We start from the raw sequence: 11955 nt of genomic DNA, 5'->3' as shown, positions 1-11955 counted from the left end.
ATGTCAGTGTGCGCGGAAGCTTTAGGGAACAGTTTGGCCACAGTCTGGTCAAATTCAGCAGATACAGGCAAGGAGAGAATTGCCAAGGAAGTCTAAGACACTTTAAACTTGAGAAGGGAAAACTTCTCTGAAATGAGGAGTTTGGTGGGGGAAAACAACTGAAAGGGAGAATCAAGAGATCATTCCAGAATGCATGGAGTGTCTTTAAAACCACAACAAAAGATGCAAATAATGCGTGGGCTGAATCGCCCCAAAGTCAATTTTCCTTTCATGCAATCCCTTCTAGCTCTTATGCGGCTGTAATCATCAGTTCGCACATGCGTGTTGGGAATGTGCGCACCCTCAATGGCCCCCAGGAGCTCCTAGGGGTCGCTGTGACCCAGGAAAGTCTAGCCCACCTGCTTCCAAACTCTACTCTCCCCCATCATCCTTTGCGCTGCCGCCGCTTCCCTCTCTCTCCGTCTGCCTCCATTGTCTGGAGCTCGGTCGGCGGCTCTCGACCATGGTAAGCGAATCCGTTGCAATCCTCCGTCCGCGGTGCTTTTCGGCGCCCCGGTTTTCCGGCCTGGTTTTCTTGAAGCTTCCCAGGAGGGAGTTGGGGTGAAATCGGGGACGGAAACGGGACTTGGGAGGGTTGGAAGCTCCGTGTTGTGTGTGTCTCCGCTTTGCTTTCCATCACCGCCCTCGGGATGTAGCAGGGAGCGCTGCCAATCCGGATTTCCCCGCCTGGGATCTCGCCCATGCCAGCCCCCAGGCTGCAATACGGGGATCAGACGGCTGGCCTACTTTGCAGGGTGGTTGTAAGGGTTAAATGCTTTGCGTTTTTTTGTTTCTGTTTTGTGTATTTTTATGTGATCTCTTATTGCAGACTGCTTTGTGGCTTGCAAAGCCGGGTGCTAAATATCCTAAGTTAAATAATAAATTATATTATTAAGGCAATACTTTCTGGAACATGGGATGCTGCCTTATGCTGAGTCAAACCATTGGCCCATGTGGGTCAGCATGGTCTACCCGGGCAGGCAGCGGCTTCTCCCAGGTTGCAGGCAGGCGTCTCTCTCAGCCCTATCTGGAGATGCTGCCGGGGAGGGAACTTGGAACATCGCTGCACTTCCCAAAGCGGCCCCATCCCCAAAGGGGAATATCTTGCAGTGCTCACACATGGAGGCCCCCATTCAAACGCATGCTTGCATGCAAAAGGCTCCAAATTCCCTCCCTGGCAGCATCTCCAGGTAGGGCTGGGAGAGACTGCTGCCTCCAGCCTTGGAGAAGCTGCTGCCAGTCTGTGTAGCAGACAATACTGAGTGAGATGGACCAAGGGTCAGACGCTGTATGAGGAGCTTCCTATGTTCTGAGAACTTCTTTTTGTTTTAAAGCATTGTATCAATATTCTTGATAATTTTCCAGCCTTGCCTATAGGTTTTTTTCCCTTCTTGTTGCTCGGAGGCTGCTGCCAGGTTTTAAAATGCCCCTCTCTCTCTTCCCCAATCTTCTCAGTCGTCCCACAAGACGTTCAAAATCAAGCGGTTTCTCGCTAAGAAGCAAAAGCAGAACCGGCCTATCCCGCAGTGGATCCGCATGAAAACTGGCAATAAGATCAGGTGAGAAGCATCATCGCTGTTGAGATGGCAGCTGCACTCTTCGGCGAGCTTCACTGAGAACGTGCACCTCACCTTTCCAGTCCGGCACCGCTCAGGGTAGCTCACTATAAGTTAAAAACCAGCGCAATGTGTCGAGTTAACACACACAAGTAAACTAACGACGGAAGGCAAGTGCAACATGCCGCATTGCAATCGCGCTCGGCTCTGGAAAGGGGAGCGCAGGAGGCAGGGTGGATTTGATTTAAATCAAACTGATTTAAATCACTAGCAGGGTGGATAAAAATCAAAAAAATCTGATTTTTTGATTTAAATCGGATTTTTGATTTAAATCGGATTTTTTTTTATTTAAATCGGATTTTTTTTATTTTTATCCACCCTGCTAGTGATTTAAATCGTGATTTAAATCAGTTTGATTTAAATCAAATCCACCCTGGCAGGAGGCATGTCCGAAAGCAGGCCGCAATTACAGTGCTTCATTCTGTGGGAGTACTGCCATGACCCTGCTGAGAGCAACACTGTGAGGACTGGATCTCTCCTCTCCACTGGCGAAATCACTCTCCTTTTCACAGTGACACGTGCAACTGAGAAGACTTAGGCAGTAAGTTAGTTTAATTCACAGTCTTAGCCCAGCAAAACAGGGACGGTTTAGAGCAGTGTGAAGGCAGCAGAACAAAATGGCTGATGGAGTTTCTCCAGAAATGATTCTCCAGAAAAAGGATTTCCCACTTTGGGGCTGGGTATTTGTCTGACCGTTGGATATATTTCAGTGGGTCACGTTTTGTCGGTGAAAGAGAATCCAAGCTCTCTGACTTCCCAGCCGTCTCAGAAGGGATCAAAAGAAGAATTTGGGGTGTGCAGTCCTTTAAGGAAGGCTTTTCTGCCCACGAGGACTTTCAGTGGTCAGAGCTACTCATTGATAGCCACTTGGACCTAGCTGTCTGGTTTGCCAAGCTATATGGACTGGATTTGATGAGGAAAGTATGCAGGCAGGCAATATAGATTTTAGTGGAGTGTGTGTGTGGACACTATATATATTTGTGGTGTTGATTTCATTTCTATCCTGCCCAGTGACCCTGGAAGGGAAGTTAGACTGAGTAAAAGTAACCAGCCAAGTTCACCCCAGTGAGCTTCAAGCTAAGAGGAGATTTGAACCTGGATCTTCCCGGTCCCAGTTCAGCATTGACCATTATACCATCTGACTTTTGAACCTAGTGCCCTGTTGTTTAGAGGGGTTTTTTCCTGTTCCCCATAAATAAGCTTGGGGGGTGGGGGGTGCTGTCTTGCTGCCACAATAAGGAATGAAAAATATGGTCTGACAATAGTAGTAACTTCTGTGTATTCCATGTATATATTCTTGCAATTCCTTCAGCGTCTAAACAATTTCCCTTGAGGTTTTGGCAGTGCTCGGATGTATTCAAACTCAATTGACGAGTTAACGAAAAATCCTTTCAAATCAGCTGACAGCTCTTTTGCAACTGGGAAGTATTCTTGTGCTAAACGAATGGTAATCTTGTTGGAAGTAGTCTGTGAAGATCCGTTGATCGATGCATGCACATTCCCAACCCGTGCTGGTCGGGTTTTTGAGTTTAGAGCCCGAAGCTTTCTGTGAGACGGTGCATTTCGCTTCAAGAAACAAGACTGACGTGTGCTTAGGTGATGAGGGAGGAGTGGAAGTGGGTGTGGGAAAACCGCACTGAAGCCCTTTGTTGAGGGTGCCATTAGCACATCGTAAGTTCGCCATTGGTCTCATGGTGCCTGGGATTTTGGCCTGCTGGAAACACGGGGTGTGTGTGCCTCGCTTACTAATTGCGTCCTTTTTGTTCTAGGTACAACTCCAAAAGGAGGCACTGGAGACGGACCAAGCTGGGCCTGTGAGAAGCAGCAGCGCCCCGAGCAACACGTCTCTCCCACCATGCGCCTGCAACCTCGGATGGCCCCTTCCCACAAGTCCAACACAGCTCTATTTTCCGGGCTGAATCCTGTCATGGGTTCTGCTGGGTTCTTTTCTGGGATTAAACCCAAGAGGGTTTTGGAATGATTAAAACTGAATAATGCAAAGCTTTGTGTTTATCGTTCCGTATCTTTTTCCTTCCGAGCCCGTCTGGATCGCCTGCCAGCGGAGACGGGCTCATTAATAAATATGAGGTTGCTTACAGTCCAGTGAATTGGCGGTTTCTGCTTGGATTGACTTTTTACAGTTGCTCTGCGGGAGGGGGCCGGCGGGGTGGCTACAGTACAAAAAAGCTAATGGTGGTGAGACTGGCATCTATTGAATGGGAGGCTGAGAACTCCCAACTGTGTCTTCGTGGGTGAATAGCTGGAAACAAGTATGCAGAAAGGCAGGGTGCCAATCTGGTAGCGAGAAGCACGGTCCTTGGAGGCTGGAGGCGTGCCATCTGAAGGTGTCATTGGGCTTGGACTAGGAAAGGGCCGAGCAGGAGAAGGAGATGCAGAGAGAAGCAACTCTGTGTGTGTGTGTGTGTGTGTGTGTGTGTGCGCGCGCGCGTGCGCGTACGTGTACGTGTACGTGTACGTGTACGTGTACCTAAAAGGTGGTCAGTCAAAATCCAAAGCAGCAGGGGACGTGGATTGAAGAAGACACGAAGAAGTGAATTCTGGCTTGCTGTGGTCACCTGGATTAGTTTTGGAAGGAGAAATGTGCCTATAGTTAAGAAGAGGGGCCATCGCTCAGGGGCAGAGTAAAAGATCCCAGGTTCAATCCTTGGCAGCATCTTCCAAGTAGGGCCGGGAAACACCCCTGTCTGAAATCCTTGGAGAGCTGCTGCCAGTCAGCGCAGACAAATCTGAGCTGGAAGGACCAATAGTCTGACTCAGCGGGAAGCAGCTTCACAGGCTTACTTCCTCTTTTAATACAATAAATAAAATAACTCTGGTGTCTAAAGGAATTTTAAAAGTGCGTTCCTTGGCAATGCGTGCTAGAAGTATGCGTCCTGTGCTGCCTTTGGAAGAAAACGTGCAGCCATTTCTTTTTGTGGCAAACTCGCCCTTGCTGAGGATAATTAAGTAACAAAATTATGCGCCTGCTACCAGCTGAGGAAGCCACCTAATGGCGCAGTGGGGAAATGACTTGCCTAGCGAGCCAGAGGTTGCCGGTTCGAATTCCTGCTGATACGTTTCTTAAGACTATGGGTTACACCTCTGTCGGGCAGCAGTGATGCAGGAAGATGCTGAAAGGCATCGTCTCAGTGCAGGAGGAGGCAATGGTCAACCCCTCCTGTATTCTACCAAAGACAGCCACAAGGCTTTGGTTGTCAGGAGTTGACACTGACTAGGGAAGGAGCCCATGTGTAAAATACTGAATAACATTCACTTAACACAATGTAGCTTACCTGACACACAAGTCTAGTGCCCTGATGTAAGAGATCTTTCCATTCACTTCAGTGAGGTGGGGACAGATCCATACACACACAAAAACCCAATTTCCCAGATTTTCCCTCTCCACAGAAGTTAAGAGGATACTTCTCGGTAGGGTAACTTAGCACAAGTATTGGATCTTCCGTACCCAAGAAAATTGGGAGTTTTTAACTATAAACATTTCTAAACGTTCATGGTATTCCAACCGGTGGTATTCTTAATGTTAATGTATATATAATCTCAATCAAGTCTGCAGGAGCACTTGAAAGAGTTTCTTTAGATTACAGGCATGAGGACTAGAAACTTGAGGTGAAACTTTATGACAGGCAACTCCAAGGTGTTTGCTTTTGCAAAAGGATTTTGTTTGCAGCGAAGAGGTAGCTCTCTCCATTCTGCCTGCTGGAATGCCAGGTGTGACCAGAAATCTTGCATTACCTTTTGCCAGTTGACCATGACTCAATTAAAAAAATAAACCACACACACCCCTTATCTTGGATGGTATCTCTCAGACTAGGTGGGCAAAGAGCAATGAACAAAAGGCCTAGCTGAATTGGCGAAGTCTTCCGGGGAAAGAATGTTTTCGGGGAAACAATGCATCTGTTGCCATATTAGGCAGAGTAAACAGTGATGATTATGCTGTTGTAGAAGCAAATTGTTTCCTGGTTCCTTTGAAATGTTAAAAGCAAACGTACAGTGCTTGAGGATTTACAGTATCAAGAAACCTACGACGGAGCAAAACAGCAGAGGCAGCACTTGAGACTTTCAGCCGTCAAACCTGATCAGCCAGTGGGCCCAAACAATCGTGCTAATTCCGACCTGAATGTCCTAGAAGCGAATGCACCTTTGAAGTCAGGACAGAATGAGGCTGAAGCTTGTGAAAAGCAACTGACATGGATGTCTGTAAATGGCCCACTTGTGGAATATATTGTGGAATATACAATACAAGGCTATCAGTCTGAGGAGAAGGGAAATAAATACTCCTTTAGAAGAAGGGACCTCTTCCGTGGAGGATCCCATATAATCTCACACAGGGGATACTCCTCCAGGTGCAGCAGAGCATTGGAAATACATGTGCAATGTCCACCAATATCTTAGGAGCCAGATGGGCTCTGAACACACTTTCCAGTGATTAGGGTGGGGCATCAGCACTTAAGAGGGTTCCTTGCCCCACTACCCATAATGTTACTTGACCAGGGAAAGGGGGGGGGGAACAACAACATGAAAGAGAAGTATGCAATTTTTCAAAAAAATCTACTTCATTTCTTGACTTGAGGCAGAATCTGGATCGCCATGACACAGAAGACTCATCCACACATTATGTCCAACACTCGTACGACGAGTGTGCAGAGTACACAGGTACAGATCTACACACAGGTACAGTCATTCACATGTTTTGCTGAACACAGGTACAGACGTATACTTCCGGTCTCTCCCATGCATTTGAAGGGCCTGTATCCAGGTCCACTTTCCCAATGCACAAAAGGTGCAGCCATTCACACACACACCTGGATGAGTGTACAGACATCTGTACAGTCGTGTCATGCAGCATATTGTCTGAACTGGGCAAGAGTTTCAGTTCAAGGGCAGCTCCAGGGGGGTGGTATGGGTGGGCAATCACCCCCCCAACAAGTGACATGTCCCCCACCGGACCCCGCTTTCTGTTTCAGAACTCGAACACGTGGCACACAGCTCACCCATCGATAAATGAACGTTGCCCCTTCTCTGCCCCCCTCTCAATTTTTGTCTGTTGTGTCAGCTTTTTATTGTTGATTTAATAGCACCAGGCACAGGGAGCCCTTCAGCCACCTAATGGCACAGCGGGGATATGACTTGACTAGCAAGCCAGAGAGTGCCAGTTCGAATCCTTGCTGGCAAGTTCCCCAGACTATGGGAAACACCTATAGATAGGAAACTCCTATATCGGGCAGCAGCGATATAGGAAGACGCTGAAAGGCATCATCATCATCATCTCATCCTGCGTGGCCACAGGGCTCTGTGGTCGCCAGGAGCCAACACCAACTCAATGGCTCACTTGACTTTTACAGGTAGCCCTACCTGCCGACTGCCTTTGGCGGAGCAGGAGAATCTGGAAGCCCTTTCCAGCTCACACTCACAGCCACAGCACTGCACCAGCTCTTTTTTGCATGCCCCCTTTTCCTTGGAAGGCTTGCTAACCCTGAGGTGGCATCAAAAGTCAGGCTGGGCAGGTCTGCTGGCTTACAGATTGTCTCCCTGTGGCATCAGCCACCCCCTCCAGGGCTCCCTCTGGCTTCTTCCCTACCCTCCTGGGGATGGTTGTCACTCAAACCCAGCCCACGGGTCAGATGGCCTCAGCGGTGCAGCAGAGCCTAACGTTCCTGGAAGAAGGCGATGGCTTGCCTCAGCTTGTTCCTGAGATAAGAAAATCTGGTGGTGGGCCGTTGGGTTTGTCCGACGCCTCTCCCACTTTTGGACTCCCCGGTGAAGGCACCGAGTCCACCTTGCCTCGACGGCCCGCCGTTGTTATTGTTGGTGTTCCTGACTCCCAAGAAGTCTTCTTCACAAGCCCCCAAGAGCTCCTTCAACTCCTGGGGGGCATCCGCCCGGAGGCACTGCCACGCCTTGTGCCCGTTGTGGTCCCGGAGGCTTGTGTTGGCCCCAAAGGCCCCCACCAGCACTTTGATGACCATGGCGTGGCCCTGAAGAGCGGCCAGGTGCAGAGGGGTGAGCCGGCCGTTGGCCGTGAAGACGTTGACATCCACCGGGCAGTGGTGCCTCTCTGCAAATGCGATCACCTCAATCAAGGCTTCGTGGCGGCCATGCTTGGCCAGCCAGTGGAGGACGGTGAAGCCGGTCACAAAGTCCCTCCTGGAGAGGAGAGTGAGATCCTTGGCGAGCAGGTCCAGGATGCTCGCCACATCCCCATGAGCGATGGTCAGCATCCACTCATGCTCCAGGGGGTCCAGAGTGAGGGACAGCTCCTCGGCGTTGACTTCCAAGGGACGGCCCTGCTCCTGCCGCCCATCCACCACACAGCTAGGGCGGTCGCCGGCTGTTGCTCCCCTGGGGGAAGCCCCTAGCCACGTGGCTTTCACCTGGCTACTCTGCAGCAAGAGTTCCTTCAGGCCTTTCCTCCTCGTGCTGCCAAAACCGATGGAGAGCCTGGCTGTGTCCGTCCCCATCGCCCAGTTCCCGGAGTACCTGCTGGACCGGCCCAGGCTCCTGTTGGACAGCTGGGCGCGGCGGAGGATCGAGCTTTCCGCCCGGACACTGGGGCTTGGGGACTGGCTGCTGAGAGCTGGCTGGGTCTCCTGCTGGCCCCATGGCTTGCTGCCCCGTCGCTGGCCTTCTTCCACGCCTTCTGCCCGTGGCCTCTCTGCAGCCGGCTCCATCATCCCCCGGAGCGGGTGGGTTTCATGCAGCCACAGGCGGCCTTTCGCCCCCTCCTCGGGGCTCTGCCTTCCTCCTCAATTTGCTTCCGAGCAGCTCAGCTGCAGGGCTTCCTGATTTCTGCAAGCAAAGGGGAACAAACAGTTTCGAAAACACTTGTGAAATCCGCCACCGGCAGCTTGAAACCCTGACCCACAGGCAAGATGGTCAACATTCCGCAGCAGGCCAGCCTCGATTTCTCTGGATGGATGGCTTTCTAAGACCCCTAGCTGTGGGGGGCAGGCTTGTTCGCTGTCCTCCCCATACTTTTCTCTAACTCCCCAGCCTTGGGAAATATGGCATGTTCCAGGTTTGTTACACGCAGACAGACAGACAGCAAAGTTGCTAATACAACCCACTCCCAAACACAACTACCAGGGAAGTAAATATCATTCGGTTCGGGAGGATTTCTGAAGCATGCCTTTATTTTTGCTGTCAGTACAACAGGAACTCTGGGGTGGAGTGCGGTTTAGCTCAGAAAGCGTGATGCCGCTCTGTAACCACAGCCCGAGAGAAGTGACTGGCCCAGAGTCACCCAGCTAGTATCATGGCTGAATGGGGATTTGAACTCGGGTCTCCCCGGTCCTAGTCCAGCACTCTAACCACGACACCACGCTGGTTCTCTCTGTGGTTGTCTTTGGTAGGAGAGGTTTACCATGGCCTCCTCCCGCACAGTATAAGATGATGCCTTTCAGCACCTTCCTATATCGCTGCTGCCTGACATGGGTGTTTCCCATAGTCTGAGAAGCATACCAGCGGGGATTCGAACCGGCAACCTCTTGCTCCCTAGGCAAGTCATTTCCCCACTGCGTAGATGATGTAAAAGGTGACTGATCACAATGGGAAAAGTAAAGTGAGTAATCCAGGTTCCTCTCAAACTCAAGACCCCAGTCAAGTATATCAATTTATCCTGAGCTGGTCTTTTGTTAGCAAACATTATTTATTTATTATTATTAATAATTCAATTTCCATACCGACCTTCCAAAAATGGCTCAGGGCAGTTTACACAGAGAAATAATAAATAAATACTTAAGTACATAAATAAGATGGCTCCCTGTCCCTGAAGGGCTCACAATCTAAGCAGAAACATAAGATAGATACCAACAACAGTTACAGGAAGTACTGTGCTGGGGGTGGACAGGGCCAGTTAATCTCCTCCTGCTAAATAAAGAGAATCACCACGTTAAAAGGTGCCTCTTTGCCAAGTTAGCAGGGCTCTTATGAATTGTCCCGTTTGCTAAGTAGGGCCCACCCTGGTTTATACTTGAATGGGAGGCTACATGTGAGTAGTGTAAGAGATTCCCTTGAGGGGATGAGGCTGCTTTGGGAAGAGCATCTGCATACTGACATGCAGAAGGTTCCAAGTTCCCTCCCTGGCAGCATCTCCAGATAAGGCTGAGAGAAACTCCTGCCTGCAGCCTTGGAGAAGCAGCTGCCATCCTGGGTAGGCAATACTGAGCACGATGGCCCAATGGTCAGCTTCCTATGTTCCTGTGATGCTCTCCAGAGCCTCCACTGCTTCGCCGATGAATAGAACAGTCTCCTGCAACTGTGCTTTCAAGCTCACAGTTCTGAAGATATTCTCCCACTCCGTGTAGGCTTCTAAATGTCATGGAATATGAATGAAGGCAACGAAGCAAGTGTGCAGAGACGAGGAAAATGCGCAGGTGTGTGTTGGAGTGGTGCATGATGCGATGCACACAAATTCCACCCACATATCATTGTGCAGTTCAGGATTTTCCTTTTTAAAAGTCCTGCAGTCAAGAGAGGGAAGCATGCTTGATCTCCCCCTCACCTTCTGTCATGGCCCTTTTCAGGTAACATCCGTAGGACAGAGGTAGTCGTCCTACTTTCCCCACCCTCGAGGCAGGAGGAGACAGATTTACTTTTGAGTAAACCTACTTAGGATTGCAGTGTAAAGAGATTTCAGGGAGGATAGAGTTGGCAGCAGCCCTATCACAGCGTCACCTTATGCTGGCTCCTGTGACTGCACTCCATCTTCAGACTTTGGAGTCTGAAATTTCGATTACGACAAATACGTGATGGGCTTTAGCTCTGGGGTAGAAGGTCTTTTTTTTTTTTTTTTTTTTTTTTGCAGAATCCTTAAACATTATACCTAGTGTATGAAGCATGCAAAATATGTCAGTAACAGAATCAGAATTTTTTTGATATCATTTCTGATTCTGTTACCAACATATCTATCCTATTTAAAGGTTTTGTTAAAACATGGCCTCAGAATAGATCTTCTCTTGACATCTCCTGCTATCGCTTAGTGGCTGGCACGCAAAGCAAGGAAGCACCAGTGCTGTAATGGGGAGCAGAAAAACATGTCCCTTGGAAATATGTCCTTGAAGGCTGCGCAACCTTCGGGGACATATTTTCAGGTGGCTCAGAGGGCTTTTGGGGGAAAGGGAGGTGCTGAGAAATTGCCCCTTCCCCAGGAAACTGATGCAGTTAGTCTGGAAGTGCTTCTCTGGAGCACTTCCTCCAGATTCTGGAGTCTGCTCCTCTTCCTTTGGAGTTTGCTCCTCTTGTGGGACTGGTGTTTCCTTGCTCCAGATGCCAGTCAGTGTATTCTCTGGAGAATATTGGCATTGCATTCCAAATAATAACATTACAAACATCCATAATACTTAGGGGCACTTTTTGAGGGTTCAAAGTGCTTTGTCTTCTCTCAGCCTTCTTATACCAGCCCTGCGAGGTAGGTCAGCATTGCTTTCCCCCCCCTGCTAGTGAGTTGCCTAAGGCAACCTACTGCATTCAGTAGGTTAGTTTGGAACAAGCAACTTTCCAAAGTACAGCTCAGACTCTTCGCCACGATATTCCACCCGCTCTCCGCTACTGGAAATGCAAACAAGGATTTACGTGTCACTTGCTGAAAACTCTCTCTCTTCTTATCTTACACTTCTTGCCTCACACGGTCTTGTCTTAAGCCAACTTTTCAGCTTTCTTCATGTCCTGCTTTGTCAGTCCTAAAACATTTTTGCCGTGTGCACACAGGCCTTTCCTGAAGCTCTCCTTCCTGTTGGGACTTCGCCCATAATAAATCAGCATTTGAAAAAGAAAGCAAAAGACCAAAAGCGGTTCCAGGGAAGAGTGAGCAACTATTCTCTAAAGGGGAGGGGTTTTTTTTTTACCTTTCCAGGTGAACCTGCATGATGGTGGTGAGTGCCAATCTGATACAGAATTCCGGGTCCCCAGCCCGAGCACCACTGCCTTGGACACCTTGAAATCTGCAGCCGGCTCCTGAGTTCCTCCTCTCCATCTGAAAGTGGGTTCCTTCCGTGTCTCGGTGCAGCCTGTATCCAAGTCCTCGGCGAGTTCCTTTGTGCGGAGTTTGCCATGGGTAAGTTTCGGCGCACATTAGCGAAGCAGAACTGTGACCTTTGCTCTCCCTATTCTCCGGGGCAGATTAAGCTGCCGCATGTGATTCCCACTTTGGCGTTCTGCACAGCACTTGAATCTCGATGACTGGTGAGCTTAGGAATGACAAGAAACCCACCCACCCTGACACACACACGCACACAGACTTTTGGGGAGAGGGGGGAAATAATCACCGGCGTTGCAGCTATAA

The 11955-nt window shown here is 49.5% G+C and overlaps 2 protein-coding genes and 1 non-coding gene across 3 annotated transcripts; 2 read left to right on the top strand and 1 right to left on the bottom strand.

The window, feature by feature from the left end:
• The first annotated feature begins 355 nt into the window (after positions 1-355).
• RPL39 (ribosomal protein L39) lies at positions 356-3763 on the top strand. The gene is made up of 3 exons (XM_053273255.1): positions 356-505; positions 1495-1598; positions 3425-3763. The coding sequence occupies exons 1-3, from the start codon at positions 503-505 to the stop codon at positions 3471-3473; spliced, it is 156 nt and encodes a 51-aa protein (XP_053129230.1). The 5' UTR covers positions 356-502; the 3' UTR covers positions 3474-3763.
• LOC128335757 (small nucleolar RNA SNORA69) lies at positions 2048-2175 on the top strand. The gene has a single exon (XR_008311712.1). It is a non-coding gene; the product is annotated as a small nucleolar RNA SNORA69 (small nucleolar RNA).
• A 2454-nt stretch (positions 3764-6217) lies between the features above and the next one.
• On the bottom strand, positions 6218-11955 carry SOWAHD (sosondowah ankyrin repeat domain family member D). The gene is made up of 2 exons (XM_053274060.1): positions 11519-11955; positions 6218-8462 (listed from the first exon to the last, which is right to left on the bottom strand). Exon 2 carries the CDS (start codon positions 8345-8347, stop codon positions 7322-7324), a length of 1026 nt encoding a protein of 341 aa, XP_053130035.1. The 5' UTR covers positions 8348-8462; positions 11519-11955; the 3' UTR covers positions 6218-7321.

Source organism: Hemicordylus capensis, chromosome 11 (genome assembly GCF_027244095.1).
Source record: "Hemicordylus capensis ecotype Gifberg chromosome 11, rHemCap1.1.pri, whole genome shotgun sequence".
NCBI classification, from domain to species: Eukaryota; Metazoa; Chordata; class Lepidosauria; order Squamata; family Cordylidae; genus Hemicordylus; species Hemicordylus capensis.
Note: the sequence above shows the minus strand (reverse complement) of the source record. Positions and strands in the feature narration are given on the sequence as shown.